At 36.5% G+C, this 20258-nt stretch overlaps 1 protein-coding gene across 1 annotated transcript in view; it reads left to right on the top strand.

Annotated features, from left to right (window-relative positions):
• The window catches only part of SNX4 (sorting nexin 4), a 71981-nt gene that overhangs the window by 18222 nt on the left and 33501 nt on the right, over window positions 1-20258 (top strand). Inside the window, exons 3-7 of the mRNA XM_068546576.1 lie at window positions 1774-1909; window positions 1987-2136; window positions 2599-2646; window positions 9314-9369; window positions 12977-13049. Of these exons, the coding sequence (XP_068402677.1) occupies window positions 1774-1909; window positions 1987-2136; window positions 2599-2646; window positions 9314-9369; window positions 12977-13049 (463 nt within the window). The remainder of the gene's footprint in view (window positions 1-1773; window positions 1910-1986; window positions 2137-2598; window positions 2647-9313; window positions 9370-12976; window positions 13050-20258) is intronic.

Raw genomic sequence — 20258 nt, forward strand, 5'->3', positions numbered from 1 at the left:
ATTTCTCCAGAGATTTTTATGCTTTCCTGTTCATAGAGTATGAACCCTTTTAAAATAAAGTATACTGTACGTAGTAATAGGTAAGAACGCCTCGTTGTCTTGGGAGGCTATATGATGTCTTCACTTAATTCCTCTAATTTGTAAAACAGGGCTGATGATCCTATCTACTTTATGGTGAGGGTTAAATTAAATGTTGCATGTAAAACCAATTATGTGCTATTAAGTATTTGTTAAATGATTGGATAAATGGGGTAGTTTTGTGGTCCAAAGAAAGTCTTCTCTATGCTTTTAGGTGGTTTCCAGTTGTTAGACCCTGCCTTTCGTGGCCTTTAAAACAAAACAAAACAAAATCAACTTGTAAAAGATCTTCTAACAGCCTTTAGGTGTACTGCTTATAGGCTGTATTTATCTACTTATTAGCAAGATGTGGGTTCTGTTGGTCATGATTTTAAATAATTTGAAACTTGATATTAACCCAAGATATTTTTTCAGCTGAAGTTGAAAATCTGAATTAGAATGGTATTAGTCATAGCTAATGGTTAGGTCAACTCTTTAAAATGAATTATGATTTAATAATCCTATATCTTTGCCATGGGAGCCGTTTGTACATTTTGAATTCCACATTATGCTTCCTTTTCTGTTTCCTTTCTATTATGTTTCCTTTTCTAACATATAATGCAATGAATAAATTTAGTGGCAAACTTAATATAAAAATTATTTTTTATTATAATAAATAATAATAAATTATTTTATTTATTTATTATTAAAATGCTTGTGTTGAGCATGACACAGTGTATATATCTTCTCAAGACTTTACTTTATTCTAAGACTGATTTAGCCTCTGTGCCTTTATGCCATAACGTACAGATGCACACTTTGGTTATATGCGTGTTTCTTGGAGGGCCTGTAAGTTATTTTCAAGCAAACAATTAGAAAATGCGAAGGTTCTGATAAGGTTTAGAAGACTAATGTTTTCTAACAGTGATTATGCTAGCAGAAATTGTAAATAGTCAAAATAATTTCAAATATTCTTTATATGATTTTACCCAGCTTTCCCCCAACTTGAACTTTTATATGGATGAGACATGGCATTGCCTGCAGCTCTTTATATTAAAGATAAGACTAGAATTGAATTTTTACATCCCTTCTCCCCACTGTTTCAGAGTTAATTGACATTTTGCTTTTGTGGATTTCTTCTGGTACTTGGATGCATCTGATTCATTTATAACGTTGAATCGAGGGTTTTTTTGGTGTCATCGTCTTTGGCATGAATGTTATTCCCTCATCGTGGCAGGAGTTGTTCTCTCATTGTGGCAGTGAAAAATACTTTTTCTTTAATGAAACACTGGCTAAGCCAGACTTTACTATATTGGAAAGCCAGCTGTTATACATTAACTGAATTATTTTGTATTGAGGCTTTTAGAATGTTCCTAATATGACTATTTCTCTTGAGTTCAAATAGGTTTTCTATAACAGAAGAAAGTGGTTAGGAGTGAAGGCTTGGGAATCAGATGGATCTGAGTGCTCTACCCACAGATCTTTGTGATTGTAGGAAGAGCATATACTGTGCAGCTGCTTCCTCATCTGTGAAATGGGGACAGTAATCCCTGCTTCTCCAGGTTTGTTGTAGGGATTAAATAATACATGAAAAATTCTCTACTCAGTGTCTGGTTCATAAGCCTTCAGTAAATGGAGTTATCAGTTTTAAAGGAGGTCATGTGCATGCATTTGTATTTTTAAAAAACACTAGAAATCTTATTCTGTCTTTTTCAGGTCAGTTGAACATATTGATGGTCAGAGTGTCCTAACAGACTCACTATGGAGGCGGTATAGTGAATTTGAGTTGTTGAGAAACTACCTTTTAGTTTACTATCCGCATATTGTTGTGCCACCTTTACCAGAAAAAAGGGTAAGAAGTGAAATGGCAGTATAGTTCAGAAGTATTTAGCATTGAGACTGTTCTTCATGGTTGTTTTGTTTATCTAGGCAGAATTTGTTTGGCATAAACTCTCTGCTGACAACATGGACCCGGATTTTGTGGAAAGACGTCGAATTGGTTTAGAAAACTTCCTCTTGAGAGTTGCTTCACATCCCATCCTTTGTAGAGACAAAATCTTCTATTTGTTTTTAACACAGGTATTTTTCTTTTATTTAGTCTTTTAAAAAAATTCATTTGACTTGGGATTTTTAAAATTTTAAATTGTGGAATGCTTATTCTTAAGGATCCTTTTGGAGCAGCTTTGTTAATTTATATGCATTTCATGGTTTGTTCTGTTTTGAATTTCCAAAGTAAATTACATCATTCTTTTGGCTAACATTTTTATCCTTAAAGATACTAAAGATGGTACTTTTTGGTATCTTAAATGGTATCAGAGTTAGCCTTTAGTTTTTTGAAGCCCAGGTCTATAAAATCTTGGGTCCATCTCTGGTAATCTTTTGGAATCTGGACTGTATGTTTAATTTTGCAGTGAAAGGAATTCTTTTTTAACCTTTCTCTCCCATCTCCCCTGAAAGAAGAACAGAACGATAGGTATTTAATTTGGAATATTCCTTACGGGCTATTTTGCAATGATATTTAAAAATAACTTTAATTTTTAGGAAGGTAACTGGAAGGAGACTGTGAATGAAACCGGATTTCAGCTGAAGGTAAGGATAATTGTATGAAATAATTTGTTATGTTCCTTTACAGTTTCTAGCACAGTGCCATGCACTTAATGGGTTCTTGCCGTTTACTGAATGAGCGAATGTTGGAAATTGGCTTTGCATCTAATATCATTGGTAAAGTTTTTAAAGAAACAATGCAGTTTATTTTTGATTGGTGTAATTTTTGTTAATAGTGAGACTATAATGGGCATATTTATGAGTTTAATTCTATTGGGAAAGAAGATTTTGAAGCAGTAATTTAGATACAGGCTATAGATTTTTCCCACAGTTTAGTCATATTATACATTGTATATTTTTTTCTTTCCTCTGTCCTTATCACCACCACTATCAATGGTGCCCCCATAATTGCTCACTCTATTAAATAGTAGACATGCTTCTTCTGTCTACTGGGACATGGCCAGTTTTGAGTGGGCGTAGAATTCATTTTGTATTAGCGTCTGTTAGTAATACAGGCCTAATTAGACTTTGACAGCTTTTCATATTCGGTCATTAGAATTAGTGTCTGGGAATGGAACTGTTATCTAAAAATTAAAGAGCATGTTGGTCATAAGTTGGCCACCCTAACTCCAGTCTACTCTCCCTCTTGTTCCCAAAAGTAATTTAACGCTGGTGCTTGCAAATTTTTAAAAGTTTTCATCTCTTGTGTAAACTGAATAGGTAAGAAGAAAAAGTAATATAAATTGATATAATATATAAATTGATAAACAATTCACATGATAATGCAGTAACAAAATTCAGTAGGTCTAGGCAACAAGAACAAAATGTCTTTACAGTAATTTTAAGAACACCCCCTAGAGATTTATGCATTGGTATATAGGTATTTTAATTTTAACATAAAAAGACAAGGAAGAGAAAAATTTTTGTCTGCACAGAAAATATAATCAAGTATCTAATTCTGTCATAAACCAATTTTAACTTATAAACATATTGTTGGCAGATAACATGAAAAAATTAGTATTTTCTTGGCTATAATTCATTATGGTGCTCAGAGAGAATACTGGAATTTTGGTTTAGAGATGGTTTGAAATAACTCTGAACTTTAAAAAATGATTTATATTTTGATAGAATTTTCTGAGAACTAGTCCAAGATTTCTTAGGAGCTAGTAATAAAGAAAAGAGCAAACTAAAATATATTTTTTTTAGTGATGTCTCTTTATATAAAAAGAAAATTTAAAAATTTTTAGTCATTGATTTAGTCATTAGTTTAGTAACTAGTTATCAGTTGTTTGTCCTTAACTCAGTTTTTGACCATAACTTGGGTGGTCTTGAGAAATCTCCTAAATTTCTCCATCCATATAGACTATGCTTTTTACAGAGTGCTTTGGATCTTGTGTGTAGGTGCTATTTAAGTGTTTAGATACAATGTTTTGTATTTGGGTAGCCTTATGGTGAAATCTTAGTTTCACTTTCATAAAATCTTTGAAAGGTAATACTCTGTACACAGTAATTTGAAAAGTCAGAATTTAAATGAAATGGACTAGACATAAAATGTATGGGGAGAATTTGGAGACCCATGCAAGGAAATGGGACTTTTTTTAAAATGAAGCAGGTTTTTTAAAAAAAATATTTATTTATTTATTTGGTTGTGCTGGGTCTTAGTTGCGGCACATGGGCTCCTTAGTTGTGGCCCGTGGGCTCCTTAGTTGCAGCTTGCTGGCTCCTTAGTTGTGTCTCACGGGCTTCTCAGTTGCGGCTCGCCAGCCCCTTAGTTGTGGCATGTGAACTCTTAGTTGTGGCATGCACGTGGGCTCTAGTTCCCTGACCAGGGAATAAACCTGTGCCCCCTGCATTGGGAGCGTGGAGTCTTAACCACTGCGCCACCAGGGAAGTGAAATGGGACCTTTTAGGACTACACATACACACACGTACGTGCATGCATACATACAAACGTATGTGAGGTTGTCCGAGAGGTAGAGAGAGAAGGACACACACTTCACTTATCTGGAGGTCATGTATTTGGCAGTTACAACTGAGCCAATCACAGTTGAAAGGGGGGATTTAGAACTGACTTCTGAGATGTTCAAATGGATGTAACATAACTTACTATAGTACTTACAGATATACTTTGGTCCTTTCAGATAGTACCCACTTAATTTTATTATAGTTATTAAAACAAACTTGGCTATCTGTTTTCTAGGCTACAACATATTAGAAGAAAATTTAAGAGATCTAAAAGTGAATACTGCCAGAGACAGGCACACTGTTACAATAGTGAAATTGACAGCTGAGCCTGCTAGTAAAGGATAACAGTGATCTGAGAGTCAGACACTGCAGTATGGAGGCCTCTGGCATGGGGCCAAATCCCCACACACCTATGTAACCCCTAGGGCTTCATTGTGTCACAGGTGGATTCAGTATTAGTTGTTTATAGTGGTTACCTTGAGGCTTCAAGAAAAGGTGGAATTGCTGGCTGAGTACTCGTAATTCAGCGTTTCTTCTTTTTTTTAGCGTGGCACTAGTTTTTTGATTAAAAAAATTTTTTTTAATTCAGTGTTTCTTAAAGTGTGGTCAGTTGGCTTCATGAGTCTCAATTTGCTGGGATTGTTTGTTCAAAATACTGAATCCTAGAGTTCATTCCAGACATATTGATTCCCACGAGCCTAAAACTTAAGAACCATTGCTGTAAGATGACAGATAAGAATATTTTTAGGGAAGATAATTTTAGAAGATGATCAAAATTGGTAAAAAAAAGAAAAAAAGAAAAAAAAAGTTAGACCCTGAAGCAGTATCTTATCTGAATATCATTAACATTAAATGTTTACTATGTGCTTAAGCACTGTACTCTAATACACGGTCATGTTTTTTTGCTGACAGTTGCCTCAGTACCTTTGAGGTTAGTTTAGTATTCCAGTTTTTTAGATGAGGAACTAGAGAAAGTGACTTAATGGTGGTATAATGTTGATTGTTCTCAATTATTGTTTCAATTTGATGGCTATCAACTTGAACTGGTCTACCCGACCGTTGAGCACTGTCCAGCAAGAAATCTCCGGCACGAAATTTCGCAAACCACTTTTGACACGTTCGATTAGTCACAGCACCTTCTCCATAACACTGCACAAATCTTTCTGTGCGTTTCAGTTGCGTTCTACCTTTCTTGAAATAATAAAGCATAATATGCCGAAAATGCTTTTTTTCTTCCATCTTCAATATTAAAATTGCTACACAAAAATTCACCAATTTTGTTAAGTCTTTTTTTAAACGCACGCTGATATGACAGCCGTCACATACAATCTAACAAAATTGTTTCGAATGAAGTTAAAGACAGCTGAGCGCTACTAGAGCCATCTTACGGAAAAAACCGAACGAAACTTTTGGCCCACCCAATACTTTATTTTTTATTTATTTATTTATTTTAAAAAATCATATGGTATTTGTTTTCAGTTCACTCTTTTTTTTAAAATTAATTAATTAATTTTATTTTTGGCTGCGTTGGGTCTTTGTTGCTGTGCGCAGGCTTTCTCTAATTGCGGCGAGCAGGCGCTACTCTTTGTTGCAGTGTGAGGGCTTCTGATTGTGGTGGCTTTTCTTTGTTGCACAGCACGGGCTCTAGGCATGCAGGCTTCAGTAGTTGTGGCTCGAGGGCTCAGTAGTTGTGGCTCGCGGGCTCTAGAGCGCAGGCTCCAGTAGTTGTGGCACACAGGCTTAGTTGCTCTGTGGCATGTGGGATCTTCCCAGACCAGGGCTTGAACCCATGTCTCCTGCATTGGCAGGCGGATTCTTAACCACTGTGCCACCAGGGAAGTCCCCCAGCCAATACTTTAGTTTAAAGTAATATCATTTTAACTCAGTTCTCTCAGTAAGTTACTTACATGAAAGTAAGTGTCATCCATATGCCCAAACCTTAAATGAATTTAGTCTGACTCAGAAGAATCCAGAACCCTGTCTGTTGCTTGGAGCAGGGACTGCCAGAGAGAAGGTCTGGGCCTTTAGGATCTCTGCTAATCCTGCAGATTCCAAATGCTGGGTGCCTACAGACTGTCAGGTACTCTTCTAGGTGCTGTGGATACAACAGCAAATAAGCTGGAAACATTCATTATCTCCATGTTCTTATGGAGCTTGTATTGTAGTAGTTGGAGACTTTAAGTTAACATTTATTTAAGATACTTTGAAAGTTATAGGTGATATAAAGTAAAACAATCATTACTGTGAGAGAGTATGACAGCAGGAATTTTTTTCTGGGGGTTTTTTTGAGATAGGTGACAATAAAATTTATTGTTCAAATGGGGACACTTTTGAGAATAAAAAGGGGGTCTGCTAATAATTAGATTAGGGACAACAGGTGTAAGCCAGAACTGTCCTGGGCAAACTGCATCACATGGTTGAAGAGAACATTTGAGCTGAGACCTGAATAGTGAGAAACCTGCAGTGGAGTCAACCTAGCAGGTAAAGGGAGAATGTTAGAGAGAGGGCAAGCTGGTAATGGTTTACTAGTCAAGGTTTGGGGGAAGATAAGAACCTGAAAATGAAATAAAGGAAAGGCAAGGTCTAGGACAAGGAAAGTAAAGTATGTAATAGTCATTGGAAAGGGAAGGAGAGGTGGGGATTAAAGAACATGGGAAAGGAAGTTAAGTTGGGGCTGTAGAATAGTCGGGGTTATTTTTTTCATTCAGCCAATACTTATCTCATGTTTTTCTTGTGCCAGGCATTGGGAGGCATTGGGGATACAGGCATGAACAAAGAAGATTAAAGTATTGCCATGGCAGCCATTGTGCAACTCTAGGAGCCCCATTCACATTGTGCTTTTCTTGTGGCTCTTATATTCTAGTGGACAGCTAGGAAACAAGAAAACAACTCAGGGGATTTCAGATAGTGCTGTATTAAAGGAGATAAAGTAGGGTGGTATGAAACAATTATGTAAGGGCTTCTTTAGATATTTAGTGGGGAACCTGATAAGATGAATGAATGGTAGCCTGTCAGATTTGGAACAGCCTAGGTAGGTGTTTACAGATCTAGCTTTGGGGAGAAGTTTCTGATTTGATGACATTTTAGGCAATTTCTCTTATTATGGAATCTTGTGAAATGATGAGCAGATTGGGGTGTTGTGATGGACTAACCTGACAGAATGCTTGGTAAGCAAAGATTAGGATGGTGATGGTTTACATTTTATATGCCTTCTATAGTGGTAAAATGGTAATATTAAAAGTAAAAAATAAATTGGTAGTATTAAGTATGAGATTCAGAAAAAGATACACATGAAAATTTTCTTTTTTACTGATGGTTTTTATGTAATTTCATCCTTATTTAAAGAATCTCATTTGCATGTGACTATAAAGTCATTAACACGTTGATGTTTAGTGATTTGAATTCACTTAAAGAACATAAGGGAGTAATATTATATGCCTTAAATTCATAGTTGCTTTAATTGTAAGGACTTTCACATGCATTAGCTCCTTTGCCCTTGAGATGTAAGAAAGGTCAAGAACTGATAAAATACCCATTTTAGAAATAAGAGAATCCCCTGAATTCAATGACAAATTAAGCTTTAGATATTCTTGATAGCTCTTTGAATTGCTTTTGGTCTGAAGGCTTAGGAGGCTGGGTTTATGGAGTGGTGTACTTGTTGCATTTGTTTTTATTTCTTTAGCCATGTAATCTGGGGAGCCCTAGTAGTTTTGCTTTTGTTTGTTTATTATTTTGGGAGTATTTGTAATTAGAGCTTATAAATTGGAATAATATAAAATATTCAAGCTGATTGGGGTTTTCAAAACCAAACCACATTATGAAATTGATTACTGATTGAGCTACCTTTTATGAACTGTATCATTTTTGTGCCTTGGTCAGAAAAAAAAAAAATATATATATATATACACACACACACACACACACACACACACACATTTATTTATTTTTAATTTTTTAATTTTAATGAGAACATACGATAAGAGGACAGGATTTGGCTATATTAAGTATAAATTTATACAATGAAATTATTTCATGTTGATCCTTCTGTCTCTCCTTTGAAATAAGTTAGGGTAGAAATAAGTAAAGGTAGTTAAAAAGTTGTAACATTTCCTGCCAGCTAGAAAGGAATTAATTTGATGTCATCTAGCTTGGTTTTTTTTTTGGCCACACCTCAAGGCATGTGGGATCTTAGTTCCCTGACCAGGGATCAAACCTGTACCACCAGGGAAGTCCTCATCTAGCTAGTTTTAATTTAGTACAGGCATTTCCATATTTCTTTATTTTCTAAAATACTGATTATGAAAATGAGAAAAACCAATGTACATTTGGTTTACATTCCACCTGAGAACGACCCTCAGTAATGCACAGGCTTCAAAGCAGTAGTTTTATTCAGTTTATATATACAGATCATTGTTTTTCTTGATTTAGAGGAAAAGTAAACTACTTTTTTCACACGACCTGTTCTGTTATAATAATGCAGAGCTATATGCTTGCTAGTGTGTTGGTGTTTACAGTTGTTTTACTTTGGTATTACTGAATACCATGTGTTCAGTTTAATTTATAAATATTTTTGTAGTGTTTTAAAAAATAACTACTAAGCTGTTTTTTGGGGTATGTTTAATGTGTTTGACACAAATGATACGAAGAAAACTGTACTTGAGCATCTTAATTCTAAAGGGAAAATAAAACTGTTTGGATTTATACCCTGAAATGTAATTATATTAAGTGAATAAATTATTTTTTCCAGGCAGACTCCAGGTTAAAAGCGCTTAATGCAACATTCAGAGTGAAAAACCCAGACAAGTAAGGTTTTGTTTTAATAACAGTTACAATGTTGTTTTGAATGGTGCCTATCAATCTATTTAATTTTTCATTTCTGAATGTATGCACTTTATTTGCTAAGTATTTTAAATAGTAATTCACGTTAGTGAAATCCTTTTACAGTCTAAAACTGATTTTGAAATTTGGTAATTTAATTGGGATTAAGGTTGTAAGTAACTGAAGTTTTAGAAAATTAAACCACTGCTTTTTCCTAGAAGGATTTATTAAGTGTTGTTTAAGGTATCAGAAAAATGAGAAAAGTAATTTTAATTTCATATAAAATAGTTTTTCTTATTAGACTTTGCTTGTCAGATGTGTACAAAACTCAAGATAATATATTATTTATTTTAATAATAAACTACTTTGAATAGCAAAAAAACTTGATAGACAGTTACATACTAGTATAATAATTTCGTGGAGATGTATTTATATGACAATTACCTGACTTCATCAGTGTCGCTTTGGTGTTTGTGAGAGCATTTCTATATTAAAGAAAGCTGGTGTGTTCAGAAATAACTTTCCTTAGGGTGGGATCTAGGTATTTAAGATTTGGTTTTGTTCATTCTCTGAATTTGGTGGATAATTCAGGCTCTTCATTATATGGACCTTTACCTGAGGCTTGCTTCAGCTGTACTTTCCAGGTAGAAATGTGCTTAGGTAGATGAGGCTTTTCCATATTTGGTGACCAAGTTTATGAGGTCTGTTAGAATTTCTCTAGTCAGGCCTTCAGCATTAACTTCTACATAGTGTATGTAAATTCTTAGCAGGCAAAGACCAAGTTTGCATAGTCTGATAGCCTATGGTGCTGGACTTTACAAACCATAACACATTAACATTATGCCTCTGGTTTTTAGTATACATTTTGAATATAAAATATAAATAAATATTTTAAAGTTTCGTAATTAAGAAATTGTGATGGTAACCATTGAGGTTTTTATTTTATTTTTTTAATAGACTTTTATTTCTTAGAGTAGTTTTAGGTTCCCAGCAAAATTAAGTGGAAAGTACAGAGCTCCCAGGTACCCTCTGCCCCTACACTTACACAGCTGCCCCTAGAGGCACAGAGCCGCCCCCATTATCCCTTACCAAAGTGGTACATTTGTTATGATTGATGAACCTACATTGGCTCATTGTTACCCTCTCAAAGTCCATAGTTTACGTTAGGGTTTACTCTTGGTGTTATATGTTATATGGGTTTTGACTAATGTATAATGACATGTATGTGTCATTATAGTATCATAAAAAGTATTTTCACTGCCCTAAAAATCCTCTTTGCTCTGCCTGTTTATCCTTCCCTCCCCATAGCCCTGGCAACCACTGACCTTTTTACTGTTCGCATAGTTTTGCCTTTTCCAGAATGTTGTATCATACAATACGGAGCATTTTCAGAAAGGCTTTTGCTTTGTAATATGCATTTAAGGTTCCACTGAGGTTTTTATAAGGGTTATAATGACATCCATGGTATATGAGATGTTCTCTAGGTTAAGAACTAAATTATGTCACCCTCCAAAAAAAGCTTTGGAAAACCTAAGCAGCAAAGTTTATGACATTGGTGAATGTACATTCATTAGAGGAGCATGTAGATGAGACAGTTTTTAAATTAATATTTAATATTATTGTTTTGTCAGTTGAATGTTTTTTTTGTTTTTTAAATTGTGTTTATTTATTTATGGCTGTGTTGGGTCTTCGTTTCTGTGCGAGGGCTTTCTCCAGGTGCGGCAAGTGGGGGCCACTCCTCATCGCGGTGCGCGGGCCGCTCACTATCGCGGCCTCTCTTGTTGCGGAGCACAGGCTCCAGATGCGCAGGCTCAGTAATTGTGGCTCACGGGCCTAGTTGCTCCGCGGTATGTGGGATCTTCCCAGACCAGGGCTCGAACCCGTGTCCCCTGCATTGGCAGGCAGATTCTTAACCACTGCGCCACCAGGGAAGCCCGAATGTTTTTTAATTTAATGAAAAATATTTTGTCAACTGAATGTTTGTCTTCCCTTTTCTGACCTACCAGCTTTTCTAGATTGCTAAATTTTATTTAATATCCATATTATATATAGAATTTTAAATGTGATATGACCAATAACATAAACAAGGCAGTTTTTTGCTCCTAAGTTCTTGTTCAAGTATATAATTAATGTATAATTAGTAATAGAATTTGTTTGCCTTAAGTTTTAGATAAGAGAATTATATCAGTCATTGTTGTAACAGATTTTTAATATACAGAATCTCTGTTCTAGGTCTATCTGGCCCAATAGATTAATTATTATTCATACCATTACTGAAATAGTTTGTATCACTAAAATACTTTCATTCTGTTCTTTCTTAAAATCTAGAAAACCAGAAAGATTGTTTCAGAGGTTTCAAATGATACCTCTTCATGCATGTTTATTTTTATTCAAACTAGACTGTTAAAAGTAGTGAGGAGGTGGACCTTGAGTCTCTACTTTTTTGTGGCCATATTTGGCTAATATTTAGGAGGCAGACTGAGTGATTGGTAGAATGTATGGGATGAAAGAGAGGAGAAGGAAATACAGGTGGCACCTAGGTTTCATTGTTTAAACTGCTAGGGAATAGAGGAGAGAGATTTGATGGGATAGGGGAAGATAAGTTGAGCTTTGGATATGTAAACAAGTACAAACGTCTGCTAGTTAGTTGGCTTCATAGATAATGGCTTTTAGGAGAGATTTGGGCTGGAGTTATATATTTGGAGTTCAGCAGCATGTAGATCATAATTGTGAAGCTTTGTGAATAAGTCACATAGAGTGTGTAGATTGAAAGATTGGTTGTAAGATGGGTGAGGACCTAGGGCTGAATCCTAAAGAAGCCAGTGCTTGAAGGGCATTTTCCAAAGTGTAATCTGAGGATTGTCAGCATCTGAATCCTGTGAGTGAGTGTGTTATAAATTCAGATTCCTGAGTCCCAGTAGGGCCTCTGTGTACAGTTGTGGTGGTTACTCATGCCCTCTTTTACTTAGAGGCCCTCAGTAGTGTTCTTAGCAAACACTTCAGAAGTCCTTTGCATGCTAAAGTTGGCGGTATAAGAGATGAGTGAAGGGAGTGAGTCCTGCAAAGGAGACTTTAGGAATGACCAGAGAGTAAAAGGAAAATCATGAGAAATTAACACTGATGTCAGGGAAACAAATTTTTGAGGAGGGTGAGGTCAGGTGTTACATTGCTGGAAGAACAGTGGTAATAGAAGTTTCAGGTCTTATGGAGAATGGCAGATATCAGATTATAGAAACAAAGATTACTGAGCAGCATGAAGATTAAGGTTAGAGACAATGAGTTTATGGTTGCACCATAAAATTTTTGCACCATAAACTTTTTCCTGTTTTTCTGTTTTCAAACCAACAAATATTATCTCTATCTCAGTTCCACAGTGTAAATTATGAAGTATGACATCTTTCTTGGCTTTAAAAATACCTGGAGAAAATATGGTTATTTTGTTTTAGAACTTTCTGAGTTTGCATCGGTGTGTAAATGTTTAAGGCTAGCAAATAGTTAAATAGAATCAGTTTTATTATTCTCAGGAACTGCTGTTTTGTCTTTCAGTTTTCGACTTTTCATGAGAAAAATGATGTTTTGTTTCCTGTTTCAGGAGATTTACAGAACTAAAACACTACAGTGATGAACTACAGTCTGTCATCTCACATCTTCTTCGAGTCAGAGCTGTAAGTGGTCCCCAAGAACTTTTTGACAGACATTAAAAAGGAAGTGCTTCTCATTTAATCGTTATGTTTTTAAGTAATGGAAGATATTTATGATGAATAACTGATTTTTATATTCAAATTTGGTGTGTTCATCACCTAAATTGCATTTTTTAAAAAATGTGAAATGTTTTCTGGCATAAATAACTTGAAGAATTTTAGCCTATAGTTTTCTCTGTAGTCTGTATATGGTTGTTTTGACATCTTATCAAAGGGCCTACCATTTCAGTGTTGGAATATAATTAAGTGTAGGATTTTAGATCTACATATAATATCCTATTCTTTCAATGTTTTTTTTTTTTAAGGTTGCTGAATAGTTAACACTGTGTTAGGCCATTCTGTGTGCTCTTAAATTATACTAAATAAATTTATGTAGGGTAATGGTCTGCTCTGACAAAAGGGACTAGAAATCTACGAATAATGATTGTACTTAGCTGTACAGTTTGGCTGTAACAGACATGGGAGAAAAATATTTTTGGGTAAATTAATGTAGTACCTGAAAAATGTTGTGTCATCTACTCTGGTCCTTTGGGGTAACCTAGAGGAACCTTAGAGCTCTCCTTAAAGGCTTTGAAAGACGCTGGGTTACCAGGTGTAGGATTATATCTTATGCTGATTAGAATCATCTTGAAATGAAATATATTATCTGGGATTTGTTTTAATGAAAGGGTCTACTGGTAAGGAGTGGAGAGTGGGGGCAGTTTTAGATGCAACTAGATTGGCTGTATAATAATTGTTGAAGGTGAGTGTTGGGAAATGGGAGTATATCTTACTATTCTCTGCTTTTTGTATGTTTGAAGATTTTCATAAGTATAAAAAAAATAGAGCAAGGGAAATAAATCCTTCTGAAGTATCCTCGTATTGGCCCAATCTGTGTAACCGTTCAGAATACTATAGGACTTCTTAAAAAAACTGTAAGATACTTTCCAGGAAAAGAAAAGTTACCTGTGAGAATTATTAGGGTAGAGTCAAGAACTGGGTATTGGAAAGGACTTGTGAATTAATGAGATAAAATTTCTAGGCCCTGAGCTGCTTTGAAGTTACCTAAACAAATTAGGCAGCAGTTCTTGTGGAAATTGGAGGTGGGGACAGAGACATCCCAGAAGACTGGAAGAACACTTCATACTGCTTTGTCTTCTGTGCCAGAAAACTTGGAGAATCTACTCAAATTAGAAGTCTATCTGATTATGAAAGCCGTATCCTCCTTAAAGGCCTTCAACCAAAGGGAAGGGGGGCACCCTGTAGAAAGCATCATGTAGCAGGGAGCTTAACAGTTCTGAGAGTCTAGGGCAGGCAGAGGTACACCATTAAGCAGTCACAGGACTAACCCCAGATATTGAGATGTTCTCAAGCAGTCCTTCACGCCCAGAAGAAGCTAAGGGGCAAGGCAGAAAAACCATCCAGAATCAGATTTATCAGAAATAGCAGAGATGAGGAGTGAATTGAACAGAGTTTAACAGTTAAACACTCAGAAAATCCATGAAGCATAGGTAGTAAATTTGAGTGAGATCTAAAGGAGGGAGGAAATAATTGTCATTGTTGTGAAACTGCGCTACAGATCATCTAGCCTGCAAGAAGGTATGGGTGATTGCTCTCATAAAGCAAGTAAGAAAATTGTCAACACTCAAGATGGGATAGTGATTATATCTGATTTTCTGCTGAAACTGTATTTTTGAGTATGATTAATACTTAATAATCTTTAAAGATCATGACAAAATTTAACTGTGATGTTAAATAAAAATTTTGAGTCTCTCACACAGTTGTTTTTATGTTCCTTTTTTTTTTAATTAACCTATTTTATTTTATTTATTTATTTTATTTTTGGCTGTGTTGGGTCTTCGTTGCTGCATGTGAGCTTCTCTCTGGTTGTGGCGAGCAGGGTCTACTCTTCGTTGTGGTGTGCAGGCTTCTCATTGTGGTGGCTTCTCTTGTTGGGAGCATGGGCTCTAGGCACACGGGCTTCAGTAGTTGTGGCACGTGGGCTCAGTAGTTGTGGCTTGTGGGCCCTAGAACACAGGCTCAGTAGCTGTGGCGCACGGGCTTAGTTGCTCCGCGGCATGTGGGATCTTCCTGGACCAGGGCTCGAACCCGTGTCTCCTGCATTGGCAGGCGGATGCTTAACCACTGCACCACCAGGGAAGCCCCCTATGTTCCTTTTTATTTTTTGGACATTCCACTTCAGCCCTGTTGTCCTTCTAACTACTTTCAACCATGCCAAGCTTGTTTCTGCCCTAGGGCTTTTATTTGCTCTTTCCTGTGCCTGTACCATTCTTCCCCCATGCCCCACTCTCAAGAACCTCTCTTGGCCTGTTCTCTTTTTGTCATTCAGTTATTGGCCCAGATGCCCCCTGAGAGAAATCATCTTTCCTGAGCATCCTATATAAAATACGATGCAGTTTTCTATCATTTCCTGTCATTTTCTGTCATCACTGTTGTTTTTATAGCAACACTGACATTGTATTCTGTACTCATTTGTTAATTATCTCCTCTACTAGGGTATGTGAGCTCCCAAGTGCAGGAGCTTTGTTTTCTCACTGTCAGATCCCTAGAATAATGCCTGACTCAGAGTAGGCACCCACTACATATTCACTGAATGGATGAATAAATGGATGTATGTGCTGACACTTTTATGTTTAAAAAATCTTAAAGAGCAGTAACATAAATTACTTCTTGAATTTAATTATAACCAGCCAGGGAGAACTGGTTAGTAATGTATATTTGACAAGAAATATGACCTTTAAAGAAAAATGACCTTGTCATCAGAGAGCTTACAATACACAAGTAAGAGAATTCTGGGTATCGATATATTTACCATAAACTTTATGAAAACAGGCTTCAGAAACTTAATTGACATAAAAGACAGCTTGAGCTCTTCAAAGGAAAGGCAGCACTTGTTCTGTGAGTGAAATTGAAATTCTGACTCTATAAATGAGATAAATGCCAATGGAAAATACAGAATAGCTGAAATCTTGATTGTTCTAAAATTAGGAGAAAGGCTGTTTAGTCATAGACAGTGACATACCAGTTAAAAATGGAAGGTTAGAGCCCAACACTGACAGAAGCCTGCAAACAACACAGAAATCACCACAGTGAGGGCTTTTTTGTAACATTCAGAGTGTCAGGAGAAGGCTTAGACACTGTTTGAGACAGATGATGAATTGTTAACAGACGAAGAGAAAGTAGAATTATTTGGCTATCTTTTCTGACAAGGAGAATTCTTTTGAAAGTAGAAAAGGCAAAAAATAAATGACTAACAGGTTAAAGAGTTAATATTTAAGACGTCAAAACAGAACAACCAGAAAGGGCAGGTGGCCTTAGACTGAGAGGAGCTGGATTTAGAACTTGTCTCTGGCATTTACCAGGTCCTTCAGGCAAATCCACTAACCTTTCAGAGTTTGTTTTCTTTGCCGGAAAATGGGAATATCTGCCTGGCACATAGTAGGTATTACATAAATATTTGTTATGTGAATGAGTGTGTTATTCATAGAGTTGTGAGACTCAGATGAGATAATCTGTGTTTTGTAAACTAAGACAAAAGGAAAATAATGCTAATCTAATATTTATTTACTGTTGTATATCAGCCAAGCATATTGTGTTATTCTTACCTAATTCCGACAGTAGCCCTTTGAAGGTAGGTGCTGTAACTGTCCCCATTTTATAGATTAGGAAGCAGAGGCAAATGAAGTTTAAGTAACTTGCCTAATATTATACTATAAATAGATATGATGAAGCCAGAATTTAAACCTTTGTCTGACTCCAGAACCCATGCTCTTGACCACCTACAAATGATATATTGACAGAGGACATGAATTCAGGTAGATTGAGGGAGAAGAGAATTGATTTTCATTGAGTCACCTTGCTTATTGCCAGAAACCTTACAAATGCCATCTTCTTTAATCCTCAGAGTCATATGATGAGGTTCATTTCCACATTTCCAAGAGAATGATATAATACTAAGGCTAAGAGTAGTTTAATAAATTCTCAAAAGTCAAACCCTAAAGTAAGAAGGAGCGGGAATTTTTTTTTTTTAATATTTATTTATTTTGGCTGCGCCGGGTCTTAGTTGCAGCACCGGATCTTCATTGCAGCATGCGGAATCTTTTGTTGTGGCATGCCGGCTCTTTGTTGTGGCTCATGGGCCTCTTTCTATGTGTGGTCCCTTGGCATGTGGGATCTTAGTTCCCCGACCTGGGATTGGACCACGCCCCCTGCATTGGAAGGCATATTCTTAACCACTGGACCACCAGGGAAGTCCCAGGAGCTGGAATTTGAATTCACATTTGTCTTACTCCAAATCCCTTACTTCCTACAATCATATTTGCTGCCTCTCTAGGGGAAATCAAATTGAAAAGGGAGGGAGGAATGTTTAACTTTGCTAATACTCTAAAAATGTAAATTGAAATTATTGAGGCACTATTTAACATTTAATTTGTAGTCATATATAAAGATGGTAATATCTAGTGTTTGTGAAATATTTGGTGACAGCGGCATTGTGTAAAGTATTACATACAGTTCCTTTGGGAAAGATTTTGGCAGTAGTATCAGGAGTCCTAAATCTCATAATCATTGCCTCCTTAGGAGATAATTCAAAAGAAAAGCTGTGTGTCCAGATTTTTAAAATAAGATCATCTAATAGACTGTCCTAAGACTTTGTGTCCTTTTCAACATTTAATCCCCTACTACTTCAGTGAGGATAGAGAAGGCATTCTTACCATAGTTGCAGATGATTCAGAACTGGGGAGGACGATAAGATGAGTCTGTCAGATTTCTTCTGTTGTCATATTATTTGCTAGGTGTCAGTCCTCCCCTGTCAGTTGTCAGATGATCACTTTTCAAAAAGAAAGGCTTGTCAGCAGAATTGAAATTGAGTGGCAGTGTAGACTAAATCATTGTGTATAGCCCCCCTTTACCTGGCACCATGATTCTTGCTTACCAACGACCACTGAATTAATCTGGTTTCAGGTTTTAATAATCCATGATTTATTTACCTGCCATTTTTGTCTTTACTTTTCTCTAGAAATGATAATTTTTGTCTATAGTTTCTGGTTTTTCCTCGCTTCATCTTTTTTCTCACTGCCTGATGATCTAGATACCAATCATCTCATGTTTCGGTTGGCTAGAACAATTTGTTTTCATGAGTAGTTCATGCCAGAAACATTGCTGGTCCAGTAACAACTGCTGAGTGGCTCTTTGTTGCCTCATTCACCAATAGAGTAGTTCCTTGTGTGGTTGCTCACCTTTCTGGAGTATGAGAATTCTTGCCTCTTTATGTCATGTTCTATGGACCAGAGTATTTTCCAGAGCTCTAAATATCATGGTAAAAGTTCCTTTTGTATCAGCTGCCAGGAGTGATAAAATTTAAAGAAAAAAAAAAACTTTTAAATACCAGGGATTCAGAAACTTTCTTTGAACATTTATTTTGTGTATACATTTTGTATTTAAGTTGTTCTAGTTTTTATTCTTATGTGGTTATTTAACAAGCTCTTTCCCTCTCTTCTATACTTAATATCGTAGGTAGATGATAAAATGCTCAGCTGTCAGGAGGACGTTTGATCTTTAAAAGTACGAGGATGTAGGGATTTCCCTGGCGGTCCAGTGGTTAAGGCTCCGCATTTCCACTGCAGGGGGCAGGGTTCGCTCCCTGGTTGGGGAACTAAGATCCTGCATGCCATGCAGCGCGGCCAAAAAAAAAAAGTACGAGGATCTGCAAAAGTTAGTAGTCTAGAGTGACATTTTCCGTTTTATATTCTTTGGAATGCCAGTCCTGTAACATGTTCCCTACTGCAAACCAACTCTCTCTCAATAGTCCTGATTCATATATAGTGTTAAAGATCAAAAAAGTCCTGCAGAAAAAAAACCTGTTAAACGTTTTAATCTCAGTATTTCCCAAACTTACTTGACAATGGAACTACTTTAAACAACCAACCAACCTTTGACACTCTATAGGACTCTCAAAAAATAATTGGGAAATAACATCCCAGAGATATTAGTTTAGAGGTCTGTGGACAGCCCTGGAAAGTTTCAAGCATAATAAAGACTATGAACTTTGTCCTGAAAGTGGAGTCTAGTACAGGGGTCGGCAAACTTTTTCTGAAGGCCAGATAGTAAATATTTTCAGCTGTTTGGGTCATATGGTCCCTGTTGAAGCTATTCAACCCTGCTATGAAAGCAGCCATAGACAGTGCTAATATGAGTGAGTATGACTGTGTTCCAGTAAGACTACAAAAACAAGCTGCAGACCTGTAGTGTGCTGCCCTCTAGTCTAGCAGGTCAAGGAGAGATGGAAAACATTTTATGATCCTCCTACGCCTGCTCCAGGTTTTTACAATGTGGTTCATTCAGTTTAAGCTGAAGTGTTGAAAGGTTTAAGAATTATTGTATGGTTAATGCCTGATTCCTCAAATTACTCATGTTTGAGTAAGGAACTAGAGGGGTTGAATGTAAATTCAGGGTTTACATTTGGAAATTATATACTAGGAATTCTTTTCTAGGGTTTTATGTGGGATTGACTTTTGATCTAGTTCATGTCCATAGCACTTTGGGGGAAAGTAAAGGAGATTACTGCATATGGTGTTTTGTTTTGTCTTTTGTAAAATTTGTGTGAATGGCTAGGCAGTAATTTCTTTTTTTTGTAGTTTTTAAAAATATTTATTTTATTTATTTATTTTTAATTTTTGGCTGCATCGGGTCTTAGTTGCAGCACTTGGGCTCTTCGCTGTGGCGCGTGGGCTTCTCTCTAGTTGTGGTGTGCGGGTTTTTTTTTCTTTCTCTAGTTGTGGTGTGTGGGCTCCGTAGTTTGCGGCATGCGGGCTCTCTAGTTGAGGCACTTGGGCTCAGTAGTTGTGGCGCATGGGCTTAGTTGCCCCACGGCACATGGGATCTTAGTTCCCCGACCAGGGATAGAACCCATATCCCCTTCATTGGAAGGCAGATTCTTTACCACTGGACCACGAGGGAAGTCTCTAGGCAGTACATATTTTATCTCAGTGACCTAAACTGTAATTCTACTGTTATTAAAACATCTAATGTTAGTTGGTTAGAAGGCATTAACTTGATAAAGTAGCACAGAAGTATATTGCCTGGGAACTTCCCTGGTGGTGCAGGGGTTAAGAATCCTCCTGCCAGTGCAGGTGACACAGGTTCAATCCCTGGTCTGGGAAGATCCCACATGAG

This window comes from Eschrichtius robustus, chromosome 6 (genome assembly GCF_028021215.1).
Source record: "Eschrichtius robustus isolate mEscRob2 chromosome 6, mEscRob2.pri, whole genome shotgun sequence".
NCBI classification, from domain to species: Eukaryota; Metazoa; Chordata; class Mammalia; order Artiodactyla; family Eschrichtiidae; genus Eschrichtius; species Eschrichtius robustus.